This window comes from Pipistrellus kuhlii, unplaced genomic scaffold (genome assembly GCF_014108245.1).
Source record: "Pipistrellus kuhlii isolate mPipKuh1 unplaced genomic scaffold, mPipKuh1.p scaffold_m20_p_1, whole genome shotgun sequence".
Classification (NCBI taxonomy): Eukaryota; Metazoa; Chordata; class Mammalia; order Chiroptera; family Vespertilionidae; genus Pipistrellus; species Pipistrellus kuhlii.
In genome coordinates, this window is record NW_023425404.1 from 38,902,763 (window position 1) to 38,919,846 (window position 17,084).

Here is a 17,084-nt window from a genome sequence, read left to right on the forward strand (position 1 = left end):
GTTTATTAGCTTCAGAGGGAATATTGAGGGCTTGCTAAATCAATGACCTTGATTTCTCTGTGAAGCGTGAGGTAAGGCCATTGACTAAGATACTGGTTTTTGACATGGCTGTTTGGAAAGTAATTAGGAGAGAGGGATTGAAAAAAATCAGAACAGTCACTAACATGATGGCAGGGTGGATATTAGATGAGCAACAAATCAAAGGCAGGAATTCCAGTGCAGAAAAGGCGTGAGACTGAGAAAACAGGTGCTACAAGGTTGCATTTAGGGGAACAAGGATAGATTATTCAGCTGGGAGATATCTTTTACCTGAATTACATACAATAGTTTCCTGATTTCTATGCTTCTGCTCCCAACACTATCAACATACCGTCCCCAAGTCAACCTTAACCACTAGCAGAATATAGCAGAGGCCCGACTGGTGTGGCTCAGCGGTTGTGCCTATGAACCGAGAGGACAAGGTCTAATTCCTGGTTAGGGTACATGCCTGGGTTGTGGGCTCAATGCAAACCCTGTGAATATTACAATTTTAATTGTGATTCACATATTGGTAAATTATTTGCAAATTCATAACATGAAGTAGAGGGATTTCTATGTACTTGTTTATTATTTATAAATCATGTAAAGGTTCCCAAAATATTGTTTCTTTAAATTATATTAGTATTTCTCTAATTGCCTAAAATGTATCTTGATGATAATTTTGCGTTACAGAGTTGCAAACAGATACTGTGCTTTGTTTAGTTTATAGATTTCAAAGTACATTTAAAATACTGAGCCCTAGCTGGTTTGGCTCAATGGATAGAGCATTGGCCAGGTTCGATTCCAGTCAAGAGATTGCCCGGGTTATGGGCTCGATCCCCAGTAGGGGGCGTGCAGGGGGCAGCTGATCAATGATTCTTTCTCAACATTGGTGTTTCTATCTCTCGCTTCTCTCTTCCTTTCTCTGAAATCAATGAAAATATTTTAATAAATAAAATACTGATATATTTGGGGAATATTTATTTATTTATTTTTATTATTTTTTAAAAATATATATTTTATTGATTTTCCACAGAGAGGAAGGGAGAGGGATAGAGAGCTAGAAATGTCTATGAGAGAGAAACATGGACCAGCTGCTTCCTGCACACCCCCCACCGGGGATGTGCCTGCAACCAATGTACATGCCCTTGACCGGAATCAAACCTGGGACCTTTCAGCCCGCAGACCGACGCTCTATCCACTGAGCCAAACTGGTCTTGGCTTTTGGGGAATATTTAGATGTAAGGCTATGGAAGAAGAAAAAAAAGGAATAAAATTAAATTGCCCGTCATAAAAGGATATTTTAAAAATATTTAATAACTCACCAAAACCAGTTTGGCTCAGCGGATAGAGTGTCGGCCTGAGGACTGAAGGGTCCTGGGTTCGATTCTGGTCAAGGGCATGTACCTTGGTTGCGGGCACATCCCCAGTAGGGGGTGTGCAAGAGGCAGCTGATCAATGATTCTCTCTCATCGATGTTTCTAACTCTCTATCCTTCTCTCTTCTTCTCTATAAAAAAAATCAATAAAATATATTTATTAAAAAACCTTAAAAATATTTAATAACTCGACTATGAATGCTTTTTACTCAGGGCTTCTGGTAAAACTTTAATTATTTTTAACTTTTGAGAGAGCATAAGTCACTATTGTATTACTGTTTCAGAAATTTGTAGAGATTATTTAGAGATTTTAATTTAATCTTTATTTTAAAATATGCTCAAATTGTTTTTTTTAATTTTGTTTTTATTAATTTGAGAGAGGAAATGAGAGAGAAAAAGAGATCGAGAGAGAGAGAGAGAGAGAGAAACAATGATTGTTTGTGCCACTTATAGATGCAGTAATTGGTTGCTTTTCATATGTGCCCTGACTGGAGATCAAACCCGCAGCTTGATGTATCGAGATAATGCTCTAACCAACTAGGGCAAATTTTTTTTTTTAAAATATATTTTATTGATTTTTCACAGAGAGGAAGAGAGAAGGATAGAGAGTTAGAAACATCGACGAGAGAGAATCATCAATCAGCTGCCTCTTGCAGTAGGGGGTGTGCCCGCAACCAAGGTACAGGCCCTTGCCCAGAATCGAACCCAGGACCTTTCAGTCCGCAGGCCGACACTCTATCCACTGTGCCAAACCGGTCCCGTAACTAGGGCAAATTTTTAAGTACTAAAAATATAAATAGGTCAAAGCTGATGATGACCAAACTCTGAAACCTTATTTATTTGGGTTATATGAATAAACAAAGCCTTTCTACCGTGAATCGATCAAACATTAATTTAGGACTGAGTTAAACTAGGAAAGAGTGCCACCTACTGAATCAAAATTACTTAAACCTCTCAACATTAGGTTAGTGTTTCAGAACATCTAAAGTTCTAGCATTATTTTTTCAAAGATGCACATTTAATATTCTTTAAAAAGTATTCCACTAAATGTTCCCATCTGGGAGAAGACAGCAGTCTGGTCATATATGTTTATCATCCCTAAAGCCACTGCAACAAATGATAAAAGAATAAAAAAAGGTACAAACGCAAAACAACAAGAAAATGGGATATCGTCAACAAGGAAGTTATTCCACCAAATATCTGAAAGGTAGAAATCAGATAGAGAACTAGTGATTGTTGTTGCAGAGTAAAAAAAAATTACTACCAAAAGGGCTGTACCAATGAAGGAGCCCATAGGCCTTATGGAATATGCCCCAAAGTCTAGGAACTTGGACCAAAGACAAGGAAGGCCAAGAAAAAAAATCCTATGTAGTAAAGAAGTGATATGCAAACTGACCATCACACCCTCACAAGATGGCGTTACAACCAGGCTGGCAGGGGTGTTGGTGTGGGATGAACAACTGAACAGCAGGTTACATGGTGTGACCAGGCCAGTGGGGAGGGAGGGCTGTAAGGGGTGACCAGGTCATCATGGGGGGGACAGTTAGGGGCAACCTGGTTGGCAGGGGGGCAGTTGGGGGCGATTAGGTTGGCACACAGAGGCAGTAAGGGGCACCAGGCAAGCAGGCAGGTGAGCAATTAGGAGCCAGCGGTCCAGGATTGTGAGAGGAATGTCCGATTGCCAGTTTGGAACATCCCCTGAAGGGTCCCAGAGTGGAGAGGGATGAGACTGAGCGAAGGGGACCACCACCCCATGCACCAATTTCACGCACCAGGCCTCTGATGTAGAAATAAAAAAGGAAGAGATTTGTGCAACTGTAAGTCTATATGTGGCATTGTCAGACCTCTGCATACCTGTCTTTAGCATGTAAAGAACATATGACAAATAGGCTTTGAAGTCCTGGGCTACAGACAAGGCCAGGGAGTTCTGAAAAGAAACACTGAACTACAATAGTTTTCCAGACTAGAGCAGCTGGTGTGACAACCTACACTAAAAATTTCATATTTGAATACTTATAGGCTCCACCTGCCTAAACCCTTTTACACAGACTTTACATTTAGTTTTACATTACATCATTTATAAATATTTATTGAGCCTGGCTGGTGTGGCTCAGTGTTTAAGCATTGGCCTATGAACCAGGATGTCATGGTTCAATTCCTGGTCAGCCACATGCCCAGGTTGTGGGCTTGATTTCCAGTTTGGGGTGTGCAGGAGGCAGCCAATCAATGATTCTCTCTCATCATTGATGTTTCTATCTCTCTATTCCTCTCTCTACCTCTATGAAATAAACTTTTAAAAATCCAGTCTGTTTAAAAATGAAAATACTTATTGACTAAAGAGATATGCCAGATATTTGAGGAAAACCTGTAATGTGAAAGAGACAAAGATGAACATTTTAAAATTACTATAAAGAGTAGAGATAATTTAGTAAACAGGAAAAAATATTTTATTTTATTATTTTTTAAATAAGTTTTTATTGTTCATATTATTACACATGTTCCTCTCCCCCCCACACCATTGCTCTCCTCCACCAGGTTCCCACCCCACCCTCTGCCCTTTCCCCACTCCCCATTGTCCTCATCCATAGGTGCACAGTATATGTTCAGTCTCTTCCCACGCCCCCCTTTCCCCTTTTCCCCAAGAATCATCAATTCACTCCCCTTCCATACCTCAGATTCTATTATATTCAACAGTTACTATTGTTCATCAGATTTTTTTTTAATTTCCTTGGTTTTTAGATTCACTTGTTGATAGTTACATATTTGTTGTTCATAATTTTTATCTTTGTTTACTTTCTCTTCTGAAAGAACCCCCTTCAGCAGTTCATATAATTCTGGTTTGGTGTTGATGAACTCCTTTAGCTTTTTTTTATTAGTGAAGCTCTTTATCTGACCTTCAATTCTGAGTGATAGCTTTGCTGGATAGATAATCTTTGGCTGTAGGTTCTTACTATTCATCACCTTGAATATTTCTTGCCATTCCCATCTGGCCTGCATGGTTTCTGTTGAGAAGTCAGCTGACAATCATATAGGTGCTTCTTTATAGGTAACTACCTTCTTTGCTCTTGCTTCTTTTAATATTCTCTCTTTGTCTTTTGCTCTTGGAATTTTAATTATGATGTGTCTTGGGGTGGTCCTCTTTGGATTTCTTTTGTTTGGAGTTCTGCGCGCTTCCTGGACTTGTAAGTCTAATTCTTTCACCAGGTGGGGTAAGTTTTCTGTCACTATTTCTTTCAGTATGTTTTCAATATCTTGCTCTCTCTCATCTTCTGGGACTCCCATAATTCTGATGTTGGTTCGCTTGAAGTTGTCTCAGAGGTTTCTTACATTATCTTCAATTTTCTGGATTCTCTTGCCTTCTAGCTTCTGTGGAGGAGTGTCCTCTGGCTCTTTATGTTCCAAATCTTTGACTTGATTCTTGTGATCTTCCCTTCTGTTTTTAGGACTCTGTAAAATATTTTTTATTTCAGACAATGTATTCTTTATTTCTTGTTGATCCCTTATCATTTCTTGATGACTCCTTATTAATTCTAGTTGATCTCTTTTCATATCCTCAGAGGTCTTATCCATCTTTTCTAGGAAATTCTTGAAAAACCTTATAAGTGTAGATTTGAACTCTATATCCAGACGCTTTTTGTCCTCCATTTCTTTCGTTTGTGATCTATTTTTTTTTAATAATAAGTTTTTATTGTTCATATTATTACAAATGTTCCTTTTTTTCCCCCCACCATTGCTCTCCTCCACCAGGTTCCCACCCCACCCTCAGCCCTTTCCCCTCTCCCCATTGTCCTCATCCATAGGTGCACAGTTTATGTTCAGTCTCTTCCCACACCCCCCTCTCCCCTTTTCCCCAAGGATCATCAGTTCACTCCCCTTCCATACCTCTGATTCTATTATATTCAACAGTTAATATTGTTCGTCAGATTTTTTAATTTCCTTGGTTTTTAGATTCACTTGTTGATAGTTATGTATTTGTTGTTCATAATTTTTATCTTTGTTTACTTTCTCTTCTGAAAGAACCCCCTTCAGCAATTCATATAATTCTGGTTTGGCGGTGATAAACTCCTTTAGCTTTTTTTTATTAGTGAAGCTCTTTAACTGGCCTTCGATTCTGAGTGATAGCTTTGCTGGGTAGATTATTTTTGGCTGTAGGTTCTTGCTATTCATCACCTTGAATATTTCTTGCCATTCCCTTCTGGCCTGCATGGTTTCTGTTGAGAAGTCAGCTGACAATCGTATAGGTGCTCCTTTATATTGGGTCGGCAGCTAAGTAATTGCGGATTTTTTAAAGAAAATCAAAGACAATTTTTTCATGGAACTAAATAACTTTATTCTGTAATGTATTGCCCATTTTGATCAATGACCTTTTGCCATCTTTCAGGCAGCATCATAATCACACGTTCAAAAAACTTCTGGTTTTTATTAGCAAAAAACTGAATCAGGTACGATTTGACATCATCATCATTATTGAAATTTTTACCATTCAAGGAGTTTTGTAAAGATTGAAACAAAAAGTAATCAGATGGTGCAAGGTCAGGACTATATGGTGGATGTGGCAAAACATCCCAACCAAGCTCCATTAATTTTTGCCAAGTGACCAAAGATGTGTGTGGCCTTGCATTGTCATGATGGAATACAACACCTTTTCGATTTGTCAATTCGGGCCGCTTTTCTTCAAGTGCATTGTTTAATTTCGTTAGTTGTTCAATGTAGACATCAGAATTGATCGTTCGGTTGGGTGGTAAGAGTTCAAAGTAGACAATTCCTTTGTAATCCCACCAAACTGATAACAAAACCTTCTTTTGATGAATATCAGCTTTTGATGTTGTTTGAGTTGGTTCACCTGGCCTGCTCCACGATCTTTTCCGCTTGATATTGTTGTAAACAACCCATTTTTCATCGCCAGTTATCAATCGTTTTAAAAATGGATCATTTTCATTAGGTTTCTTTAGCAAATCGCAGCTGCTAATGCGTTGCGTTAACTGTGATTCTTTCAGTTCGTGAGGAACCCATGTATCGAGGTTTTGAACATAGCCAAGTTGTTTTAAGTGATTTTCAATGCATGTATGTGATACATGAAGCTTCTCTGCAATCTCACGTGTTGTACTGTGACAGTCCAAATTGATTATTGCTTTGATTAGGGAGTCATCAACTTCAACTGGACGACCAGAGCGTTTTTCATCTTTGAGTGAAAAATCACCAGAACGAAATTTGGCAAACCAATTTTGACACTGCCGTTCTTTTAAGGCTTCGTCACCATAAACAGCACATAACTTTTTATGAGCTTGCGATGCGTTTTTCCCTTTGAGGAAATAAAAAAGCAAAATATGACGAAAATGTTCCTTTTGATTTTCCATTTTTCAACGAACGCCAAACAAAAACTACAAAACAGATCAAAAAACTTTTTTTACTGATTAACAGCTGAATAGCCAACTATCAAATAACAAAATGTGTTTTACATTTGTACTACGTCTGCAAACCTAAAAATTCAACTGAAGCCATATATGTGTGAAACCCGCAATTACTTAGCTGCCGACCCAATAGATTACTACCTTCTTTGCTCTTGCTTCTTTTAATATTCTCTCTTTGTCTTTTGCTCTTGGAATTTTAATTATGATGTGTCTTGGGGTGGTCCTCTTTGGATTCCTTTTGTTTGGAGTTCTGCGCGCTTCCTGGTCTTGTAAGTCTAATTCTTTCACCAGGTGGGGGAAGTTTTCTGTCACTATTTCTGTCAGTATGTTTTCGATATCTTGCTCTCTCTCATCTTCTGGGACCCCCATAATTCTGATGTTGGTTTGCTTGAAGTTGTCTCAGAGGTTTCTTACATTATCTTCAATTTTCTGGATTCTCTTGCCTTCTAGCTTCTGTGGAGGAGTGTCTTCTGGCTCTTTATGTTCCAAATCTTTGACTTGATTCTTGTGATCTTCCCTTCTGTTTTTAGGACTCTGTAAAATATTTTTTATTTCAGACAATGTATTCTTTATTTCTTGTTGATCCCTTATCATTTCTCGATGACTCATTAATTCTAGTTGATCTCTTTTCATATCCTCATAGGCCTTATCCATCTTTTCTAGGAAATTCTTGAAAAAACCTTATAAGCGTAGATTTGAACTCTATATCCAGACGCTTTTTGTCCTCCATTTCTTTCGTTTGTGATCTATTTTGTTGTCGCATTTCGCAGTTACAGATGGGGCGGGGTTTCAGGGTGGAGCCTGCAGCTTTGGCTTCCATCAGCCCCACCCTATACGGGTCCTTCAGTGCTCACTGCCGGCACCTCTGAGAGAAAGGTGCCCTCGATTTTCGCCTGCTGCCAAACAGTCTATGCTCTCCCCCAATGAGCCCGGTATTGGGGTTCAGTTCAGTTGGAAGTGGAGTTGGAGGTGGTGTTCAGAGCAGTCTGGAGCCCCAGTCTCCTTCCCGTCAGGGCAATCCCGCGGCACAGCTGACCGTCCCTTCTCTCTCTCTCTCTCTCTCTCTCTCTCTCTCTCTCTCTCTCTCTCTCTCTCCCTTCCTCTCTGAAATAAATAAAAATGCATCTTAAAAAAAAAAAAAACGAAAAATTAATGCCCTATAAACATAGATTAAGAAATCCTTGCCCAGCTGGAGTGATTCAGTGGTTGAGCTTCCACCCATGGATCAAGTGGTTTCCACTTTGATTCCTGGTCAGGGCACGTCCCCGTCCCCAGGTTGTGCCTCAATCCCAGTAGAAGGTGTGCAGGAGGAAGCCAATCAATGATTTTATCTCTTTCTCCCTCTCCCGTCCTCCCTGAAAGCAATAAAAAGACATTAAAAAAATTTTTTTTTTGAGCTGGCCAGTATGGCTCAATGGCTCAGTTGGTTCAATTCCCCGTCAGGGCACATCCTCAGTAGATGAAACAGCAGACCCATGTTTCTCTTTTACATCTATGACTCTCTTTCTCTCTCTCTCTCTCTCTCTCTCTCTCTCTCTCTCTCTCTCTCCCCACACACACACCTTCCTCCTTCCCTCCCTCTCTCTAAAAAAACAAACTAACAAAACAAAAAAAAATCCCAACTTTTGATGAGATACCATAACATGCCTGTTAAGACAGCTGAAATTTTAAAAATAGACAATACCAACAGCTGGTTAGAATGTAGCAAAGCTAGATAGCTTAGAAATTGCTACTGGGAATATAAAATGGTACAGCCACACTGGGAAAGTTTGGCAGTTTATTAAAAAATAAAATATACATGCCACTTTTTCTCCTCTATTTAATATCCCTCTTTTTATATTAGGGATATTAAACTTTTGTTTTTCACAAAGCATTCACACTCCTGGGTATTTGTCCAAGAAAAATGACTTAAGTCTGCAAAACCCAGGTCCAAAATGGAGTCACTTATGCTAAAGTGCAAACCTAGGCTTGATACCTGACCTAATTGCAGTTTCAACCTTCTCTGGGAATGTAATCTTAATTGGTAAATCTGGATTTTCTGCTCAGTGGCAATGAGGTAATCTGTCATATGGGCTCTTTTCATCCCTCAAGGAAGCTGAGGTAATCTGTTTGATAAAGCCACCTTTCGGGAAGGCAATCTTGTGGAAACAATCCTTTCTTTTCTTCTGCTAATAGCTTTCTAGTTTCACCCTGTTTCTGCCTACAAAATCCTTCCATTTGCACAGTTTCTCAGCACATCTCTACGTGCTAGATGGGATGCTGCCAGATTTGTGATCGAACAATAAAGCCAATCAGATCTTCAATTACTTGATTGAATTTTTGTTCTTTAACACTTTTTTATTTTTAAAGAATCCAGAGCAGTTATTTTGTAGAATGTTCTACGATTGGACTTGTCTGACTATTTGCTCATGAGATTCAGGGTAAACATTCTTGGCATTTTTGGTAGGTGATGAGTTCTTTGTCAGCACACCAGATCAGAAGGCACAGATCTTCATTTTGATGTAATTCCATTAGTAGATTATTTTTAGAGAAACAAAAACTCATTCACTTTAAGTATAACATTAGCTTTTAAAAAATATACTTTTATTGATTCCAGAGAGGAAGGGGAGAAAGAGAAATAGAAACATCAATGATGAGAGAGAATCATATGCCCTTGACTGGAATCAAACCTGGGACGCATCAGTCCCCAAGCCAACACTCTATCAACAAGCTAGGGCAACATTAGCTTTTTATAACCTTTCTTTACAAGCTCCATAGGAGGTAGGACCATGGCTCAGTGGAAAAGACATTGAAATAAGATAAATGATATGAGATTTAGTGACAAGTTGTGGATCCCTAGATTAATTTATTAAAATCTTATTAATTTTTTTTTAAAAGGAGGATTGGGTCAGAAAATTTCTGAAGATCCTTTGAATTCTAAAAGTCTATGACTGTGAATAATGTTGTAGTTGAGACAAAGCTAGATTTGCGATCAAGAGAACTGGATTTGAGTACCAGTTTGGCTACATACCAGCTACGTGAACAAGCTATTTAATCTCTCTAAGCTTCACAGAACTTGACCTCACAGAGTCCGGAAGGATTAAGTGAGTTGTATGTCAAAGTGCAGTATAAACTTCAAAAAACTACCTCAGGTTATAATGTCCAGTTTCTATTATTTTGATCTAATTAGTTAATCAGAAAAAGCATTCTCAAGTGAGACTCAGCAATTTAAATTTTATAAAACCAGGAAAGTGCCAGTATACTCAGTTTATGGAATTTCTAGTTTCATTCTATAAATGCTTATGCTTTGGTGATTAATAATACTGGCTAAAGTTACAAATAAGTACCCACTTGCATAGGCCAGTGGCCTGTAAGAAGATGGTTGTTCTTGGTATCCCAAACTTTGGGAGGGCAAAACAGTGAACACAGCACACACCAACAATAATTTCCTCATTCGTTTTGAGCCATCAGGTCTGCCAAAGAGGATGGCAAACTGAGCCAGCACACAGGAACGTGATCCTGTTCTTCAGTGAGCAGGGCAGCTGTAGAATAAACTATGCCTCCTTGCGAGTGAAGGCATGCATTCCCTGAGACAGTTGGTGGAGCAATTCACACCAGCCAGCCCTTAATTTTCTTATAACCCTTTTATGATTTTTATGTTCTTACTAGAGGCCTGATGCCTTCCTTCCCCTAGCTGCTGGCACCTTGTTTGCCTGCTTTTCCTCCACCCCACACTGCCCAGAGGCCTGCAGTGGCTGTGTGTGTGTGTGTGTGTGTGTGTGTGTGTGTGTGTAACACCTGCGTTATTGCCATGGCAAGTGTCCCACCCCTGGCAGCTCTACTTCTGTGTATTCAAATCAACCCACCAGTTTTTTTTTGTTGTTGGGTTGATTTTCATACTCACTCCTGATTGGCTGATAGATGTCATGAATATATGGTCAATTTGCATCTCTCTTTTATTAATATAGACCAGTGTTTCCCAAACTGTGGTACGCATGCCCCCAGGGGTACGGGAAGAGTTTGGTGGGGATATGCACTGCATCATGCTTAGCTGTGCCTAATTCTACGTTCTCATGAGTACGAGGGGTACTCAGCATTATGAAAACTATAGAAGGGGTACACATGTCAAAAGTTTGGGAAACACTGACTAGAGAGGCCCAGTGTATGACAATTTGTGCACTGGGGGGGTGGGGGGTGTGCCCTCTCACAGTCCCAAGCCCTGCCATCTACCCGCACCTCCCCCCCTACTCTGCAGAGGAAAGGCCCTGCCCACCCACCACAGGCTGCCAGCCCTCCTCTCCCCTCACCCCCCCCCCCCCCCCATTGATAACCCTGCTGGCCAGTGGCCTGGGCCTCCCTCTGCAGGTCCATCATTGGGCCATGGCCGTGACCAACCTCATATACATGCCTTAACTGGTTGGCTGGCCTGGTACCAGTGCGTGTCACAGAGTGGTCATACCCTTAGGTCTATTTGCATATTAAGCTTTTATTATTATATATAACCACCCTAAGGTTTCTTTTCAGCCTTTTGGAACTGGGGAGGCTAGTTCACTAGTGCACACAAGCCACATTTTTTTTTTTAGAAAGAGTGGAAGCGGGTGGGAGAGAAGAGAAAGGAGAGAGAGAGAGGGGAGAGGGAAGAAGAAGAGGGAGAGAGCGAAGCATCCGACGTGAGAGTGACACATGGTGGCTTGGTTAGTTGCCTCCCCCACGCGCCCTGGGATCCTACGTGCTCTAGATCAGGCAGGACTCGAATGCGCCACCCGTGGGTTCGTCCCCTGGGGGACGGACTCTCTGACCACCGAGCAACCGGCCGGGGCACATTTTCCCCGTCATTCAGCGGAACTGATAAAGTCTATCTCCCTGGAGGAGACTGAGCGCGCACACGCCCCCGGGTCTGTGTGAAGTAACGCGCGAACTATCTACGCCGCGCAGCGCCTCACTCACTGCTGTTGCTCAAGATCGGAGCCGCTGCCAGATAATGGCTGAGGCAGCTGCGGGGGAGCCGCGGCGAGGCGGGCGTAGGTGCGGTCGGACCGGCCCGACGTCCCCACTCACGCAAAGGGACGTCCCGCCCAGGTGGCCGCGGCCGGCGAGGCGGAGCCGGGCGGGCGCCGACTCGCCGCCCCGCGCCAGTGCGCACGCGCGCCCGTCATCCGGGTGCCGGCTGCGGGTGCAGGTTGCGCCGAGGCGGCGGACGGGGCGGGGCGGAGCCGGCGGCGGCTCATTGTGCACAGCCCTGCGCGGATCCCGCGGCCCCGCCGCCTGGGTTAGGAGGTGGTGCTGCTGCTGCTGCCGCCGCCGCCGCCGCCCTGCGGCTCACTCGCTGCCTCAGCAGCGCGCCGCTCTCCCAAGATGGCTGCCGCTACCGGCGCGGTGGCAGCCTCGCCCGCCCCGGGTCAGGCTGAAGGGAAGAAGATCACCGATCTGCGGGTCATCGATCTGAAGTCCGAGCTGAAGCGGCGCAACTTGGACATCACCGGAGTCAAGACGGTGCTCGTCTCCCGACTCAAGCAGGTGAGGCCCGGCGAGGTCCCGGAAGAGGGGAGCTTAGGCCGCGCTGTGGAGCCCACCTTGCGCCACCATCCATCCCCGGCGGGTACGCCGCCGCCCGGGCTCGCGGGGCAGCGCCGTGGGGAGGCGTCCCCGGGCGGCGCCCGCGCTGGCGGGGCGGATGAGGACCCTCCCGCCGCGCCCCCGCCCTCGCGCGCCGGTGAAGGCCTGCGACCTGCCTGGGAGCCGCCCCGGGATTCGCCGCCGCCGCCGCCGCCGGGTGCGCCCCTGCCGCCTCCTCCGGGACGTCCTCGCCGGGCTGCGAGGGCTGCGGCCGCCGGCGCGGCCTCCCGAGGGCGGTCGTGGAGACCCGGGGAGGCGCCCGGTCCCCAGCCCTGAGCGATGGTGAGCGCGTGCACTTCTTGACCTCGGAGGGGACTGGTGACTTTGGTGACTTCGGCGAAGTTACCGTTTATTGGAGCCCAACCGTTCCCTCCGCATCTTGGGGGGCGGGGGAAGCGGGGAGTGGGGTGGGAGAGAAATCGATAGTGGAAGTTGATGGGTGGGTTAGAGAAAGGGTTTGTTTTCCGCTGGAATTTCAGGTTTTGCATCAGCTCAATAACCTACTTTTTTCATCCCTTGATCGTCTTCCTGGTTTATTTGAGTGAGCGTTGGAACTGTAGTCGAGGAGAAATAAGTTCTCGTTTAGTTAGTAATTTACTAACGCAGCAAGCAACCTTTTTTTTTTCTGCCATTGAGATTGTTTGGACTTTTTTGTTCAGTAGGATACTCATTTAAGTATATCGACTCGGTGGAATTTAAAACTCCATGTGATTTTGATACCTAATGACATTCCCCCCTGAAAGTGCCTCTCAGTCGCTGTTTTTGCAGCCGGTTTGTGAAATGACTGGCAATTCTAATGTTTTGAGGCTTGAGGTATGCTGATTTTTTTTTTTTCGTTTCCTTTTTAGAAAATAAGTTTAGGTAGATTGTGTAGCATATTAACTTCTCTTTCTAATGTAGGCTATTGAAGAGGAAGGAGGCGATCCAGATAATATTGAATTAACTGTTTCAACTGATACTGCAAACAAGAAACCAACCAAAGGCAAAGGTTGTTACGAGTTATGAACATATTTTAAAATATATTTCGGTTATATAACTTGCCTCTGCTCTTGTGCCACTTGCCCTGTTTATATAGTGCTACTCTTTGCTATTTCCCTCTGGCACTCTGCCTTCATGGGTCAAGGAAGAAAAGTTACTGTTGCCAGGCGCTGAGTGACTGGTAGCCCTTAAGATTTGGTTGACTCTGTCCTGAAAAGTGAGACCGGTTTTTTATTGCTTCCGAAAAAAATTACCATGTCAAGTTTCATAATGTTTCTTCCTTTATACTGTGAAGACCTGAAGAATAAAATACAGTTTAATACATATCTACCTTGCCCCACAATTGGCAGAGTATTGATGGAATTCCTACCAAATCTTTCACCTTGGCTCCTTGCTGTTGTTTTCTCTAGCCTATTACAATTCTATAACCTTTATGTTTGGTATTTTGTTTGACTTGGTAAACTTAATTTGCATTTATGCCATTACGTAATACAATCTAATCTTCAATGAAATTCAAAAAGATCTCACTAACAAAATAGGGAAAATTCTATGATTAATTAGATTTTTAAAAAGTTCTAAATTATATGGATATCTTAAAGATTTTGACTTAAAGCTTTTAAACTAGGCCAGAATATATTTCCAGGATATGGTGACTTAGTGAATAGATAAAAGTGGTTTTACATTAACATTCTGACAATATAAACGGGACTTAGATACTTTTAAAAGATTCTGGGACGTGAACTCTTACTTGAATACATAATTACAACTTTTTACCTCCCTCCCACAAGGACAGTGCAGAGGGTGAACATGATGTGGGTGTCTGCATCTTGGTACCTACCTACAAGTTCCATGCTTAGTGTGTCACAGAACTTAAAAATCTAACTTTATTTTCTGCTTTAAGGAATTCAATCTGCCATAGACCAGACTGATTATAAACAGAGTAAAATGATTGACTGGATTTACCTTGAAAAGAAGGAAATATTCAAATTTGATTTTATGAAATCTGTGTGGGCATTAGGACCAGGGTGATCTTGATGCCCTCTCACTATTTGGGTCTTCATAGATTTTCAAGAGTCCCCTGTTTGTGCCAGAGGAAATTTAGAAGGACTAAGAAGCATTTTCTGGGTGGCATGGGAATGGCAGAGGCGGAAGTAGAGTTCAAAAGAGTAATAGTTATCTTGAAGATCTGTGCCTTTTAATATAACTCTGACTCCATGTAGTACTTTGAGAGATACACATTTCCCTTAGTTCAGAGAAGCTTGTCTGAGAAGCCTCTGCTGAGAAGCCAGAGGCTATTACAAAATGAGGAAGCATAAAAATTTGGAAATAAGTACATCAGGAACTAATTTCTTTATAATGATTTTGATTTGTCATTTAGGTAGTACATTGTGATAGTTTGACAGATGCTATGTATAATCATAGCCCCAGCCGGGACCGGTTTGGCTCAATGGATAGAGCGTCGGCTTGGGGACTGAAGGGTCCCGGGTTCGATTCCGGTCAAGGGCATGTACCTTGGTTGCGGGCATATCCCTAGTAGGGGATGTGCAAGAGGCAGCTGATCGATGACTCTCTCTCATCGATGTTTCTAACTCTATCTCTCTCCCTTCCTCTCTGTATAAAATCAATAAAAAAAATATATATATATATATTTAAAAAAAATCATAGCCCCAAATTATTTGAGCTGATTATTGATTTTGATATCTAAAATAAACCTCCTTTGATTTATTCATTCTCAACTACTTTTAAAAATATATTTTATTGATTTTTTACAAAGAGGAATGGAGAGGGAGAGGGATAAAGAGTTAGAAACATCGAGAGAGAAATATTGATCAGCTGTCTCCTGCACACTCCCTACTGAGTATGTGCCTGCAACCAAGGTACATGCCCTTGACCAGAACTGAACCTGGGACCCTTCAGTCTGCAGGTGGACGCTCTATTCACTTAGCCAAACCGACTAGAACTCAACTACTTTTAATTTCTCTGTGTAGCCCTTGGTCAGTATCTTATCCTTAGAAATAATTTCGGCAATATAAAATTTTAAGATTTTCAGTATATATCTAAAATCAGTATGTTAACTTTTTGTTTTATATGGATTATAGGATCCTTGAACTTTATTTTTTCCATAACTCCTTGATGTTAAGGTGTCTTGTGGTCTTTAGTTTAAAGTTGTAACATTCAACCATTGTTGTCTCTGGCAGGCTACTCCTGAGTACTTCCTGAGATTCATTCTGGGACATGTATAACAAATAGCCTTTGTCTCCTTGAATTCCATTTATCATTGTTCTGAAAATCCTATGAGTTGCAAAGAGTATAATATAAATCCCGAACTAAGAACCTAGTTTGGCCGAAACCAATTTGGCTCAGTGGATAGAGTGTCAGTCTGTGGACTGAGGGGTCCCGGGTTTGATTCCAGTCAAAGAAGCGACCCCAGTAGAGGGTTTGCAGGAGGCAGCTGGTCGATGTTTCTAGCTCTCTATCCCTCTCCATTCCTCTCTGTAAAAAAAGATCAATAAAATATATTAAAAAAAAAAAAAAAGAACCTAGTTTGAGTTAATTCACAATTAAGATGCTTATAAGTAAAACTAGAGGTGTGGTGCATGAAATGTGTGCGGGGGTTGGGGGGGTGGGAGTGAGGCTGTTCCTCAGCCTCGCCTGTGGCCTCTGGCAATCCAGGACCCTTCGCTCCTCATCACTGCCTGCGTGCTGCTCCTTAGTGTGGCTTCGGAGGCAGGAGAGGCTCCCGCTGCTGCTGCACTCGCCAGGCCAGTCGTGAGCCTGGCTTCTGGCTGAGCAGTGCTCCCCCTGTGAGAGTGCACTGACCACCAGGGTCAGCTCCTGCGTTGAGCATCTGCTCCCTTGTGGTCAGTGTGCATCATAGCGACCAGTCATTCTGGTCATTCCCCTGTAATGGTTGCTTAGGCTTTTATTTTATTTTATTTTATTTTTTAATATATTTTATTGATTTTGTACAGAGAGGAAGGGAGAGAGACGGAGAGCTAGAAACATCGATGAGAGAGAGTCATCGATCAGCTGCCTCCTGCACACCCCCCACCGGGGATATGCCCGCAACCAAGGCACATGGCCCTGACCGGAATCGAACCCGGGTCCCTTCAGTCCCCAAGCCGACGCTCTATCCATTGAGCTAAACCGGTCTCCTAGGCTTTTATTATATAGACTAGAGGCCTGATGCACAAAATTTGTGCAAGAATAGGCCTTCCCCTTGCTACTGGCACTGGCTTCCTTCTGGCACCTGGAACCCAGGGCTTCCCTCACAGCCCAGCGTCACCTGGAAGGTCTTCCGGTCTAATTAGCATATTATGCTTTTATTATTATTATAGATAATTTTCAACTTTAATTTAAGAAGTTTAAAAATAACTTTTAGAAATCAAATTTGAATAGGGAAACTTTTAAATATCAATGATTAATGGATTTTTAAAACCAAGGATTCAAAAAATTAAGTATTATTTTAATGTGATGTCAAGTTTTCAGTCTCATTGCTGAATTACTGCATTAAGTTCTTTTTGCCAAATCTTATTTCACTTAGCAATATCTATCTTGAACATAATGTTATCTTGGTCATACCATTTTTCTTCAATTGTTTTTTTTTTTAAATATCTGTAAGGGTCTTTTAGTTCTGAAATTTAATAATTATATATAGCTAAGAGTCAGAAGAAAAGTGCTTTGTGTTTAGCTAAATCAGGTAT

The 17,084-nt window shown here is 42.2% G+C and overlaps 1 protein-coding gene across 14 annotated transcripts in view; it reads left to right on the forward strand.

Annotated features, from left to right (window-relative positions):
• The first annotated feature begins 11,920 nt into the window (after positions 1 to 11,920).
• The window catches only part of SLTM (SAFB like transcription modulator), a 59,401-nt gene continuing 54,237 nt past the window's right edge, over positions 11,921 to 17,084 (forward strand). For 4 of the 14 annotated variants that reach the window (XM_036440518.2, XM_036440545.2, XM_036440536.2 and 1 more), the window contains exons 1-2: positions 11,921 to 12,303; positions 13,303 to 13,390. In XM_036440518.2, the coding sequence (XP_036296411.1) occupies positions 12,142 to 12,303; positions 13,303 to 13,390 (250 nt within the window). In that variant the 5' untranslated portion in view covers positions 11,921 to 12,141. The remainder of the gene's footprint in view (positions 12,304 to 13,302; positions 13,391 to 17,084) is intronic. The other 10 variants (XM_036440580.2, XM_036440527.2, XM_036440556.2 and 7 more) reach the window with 6 other exon arrangements.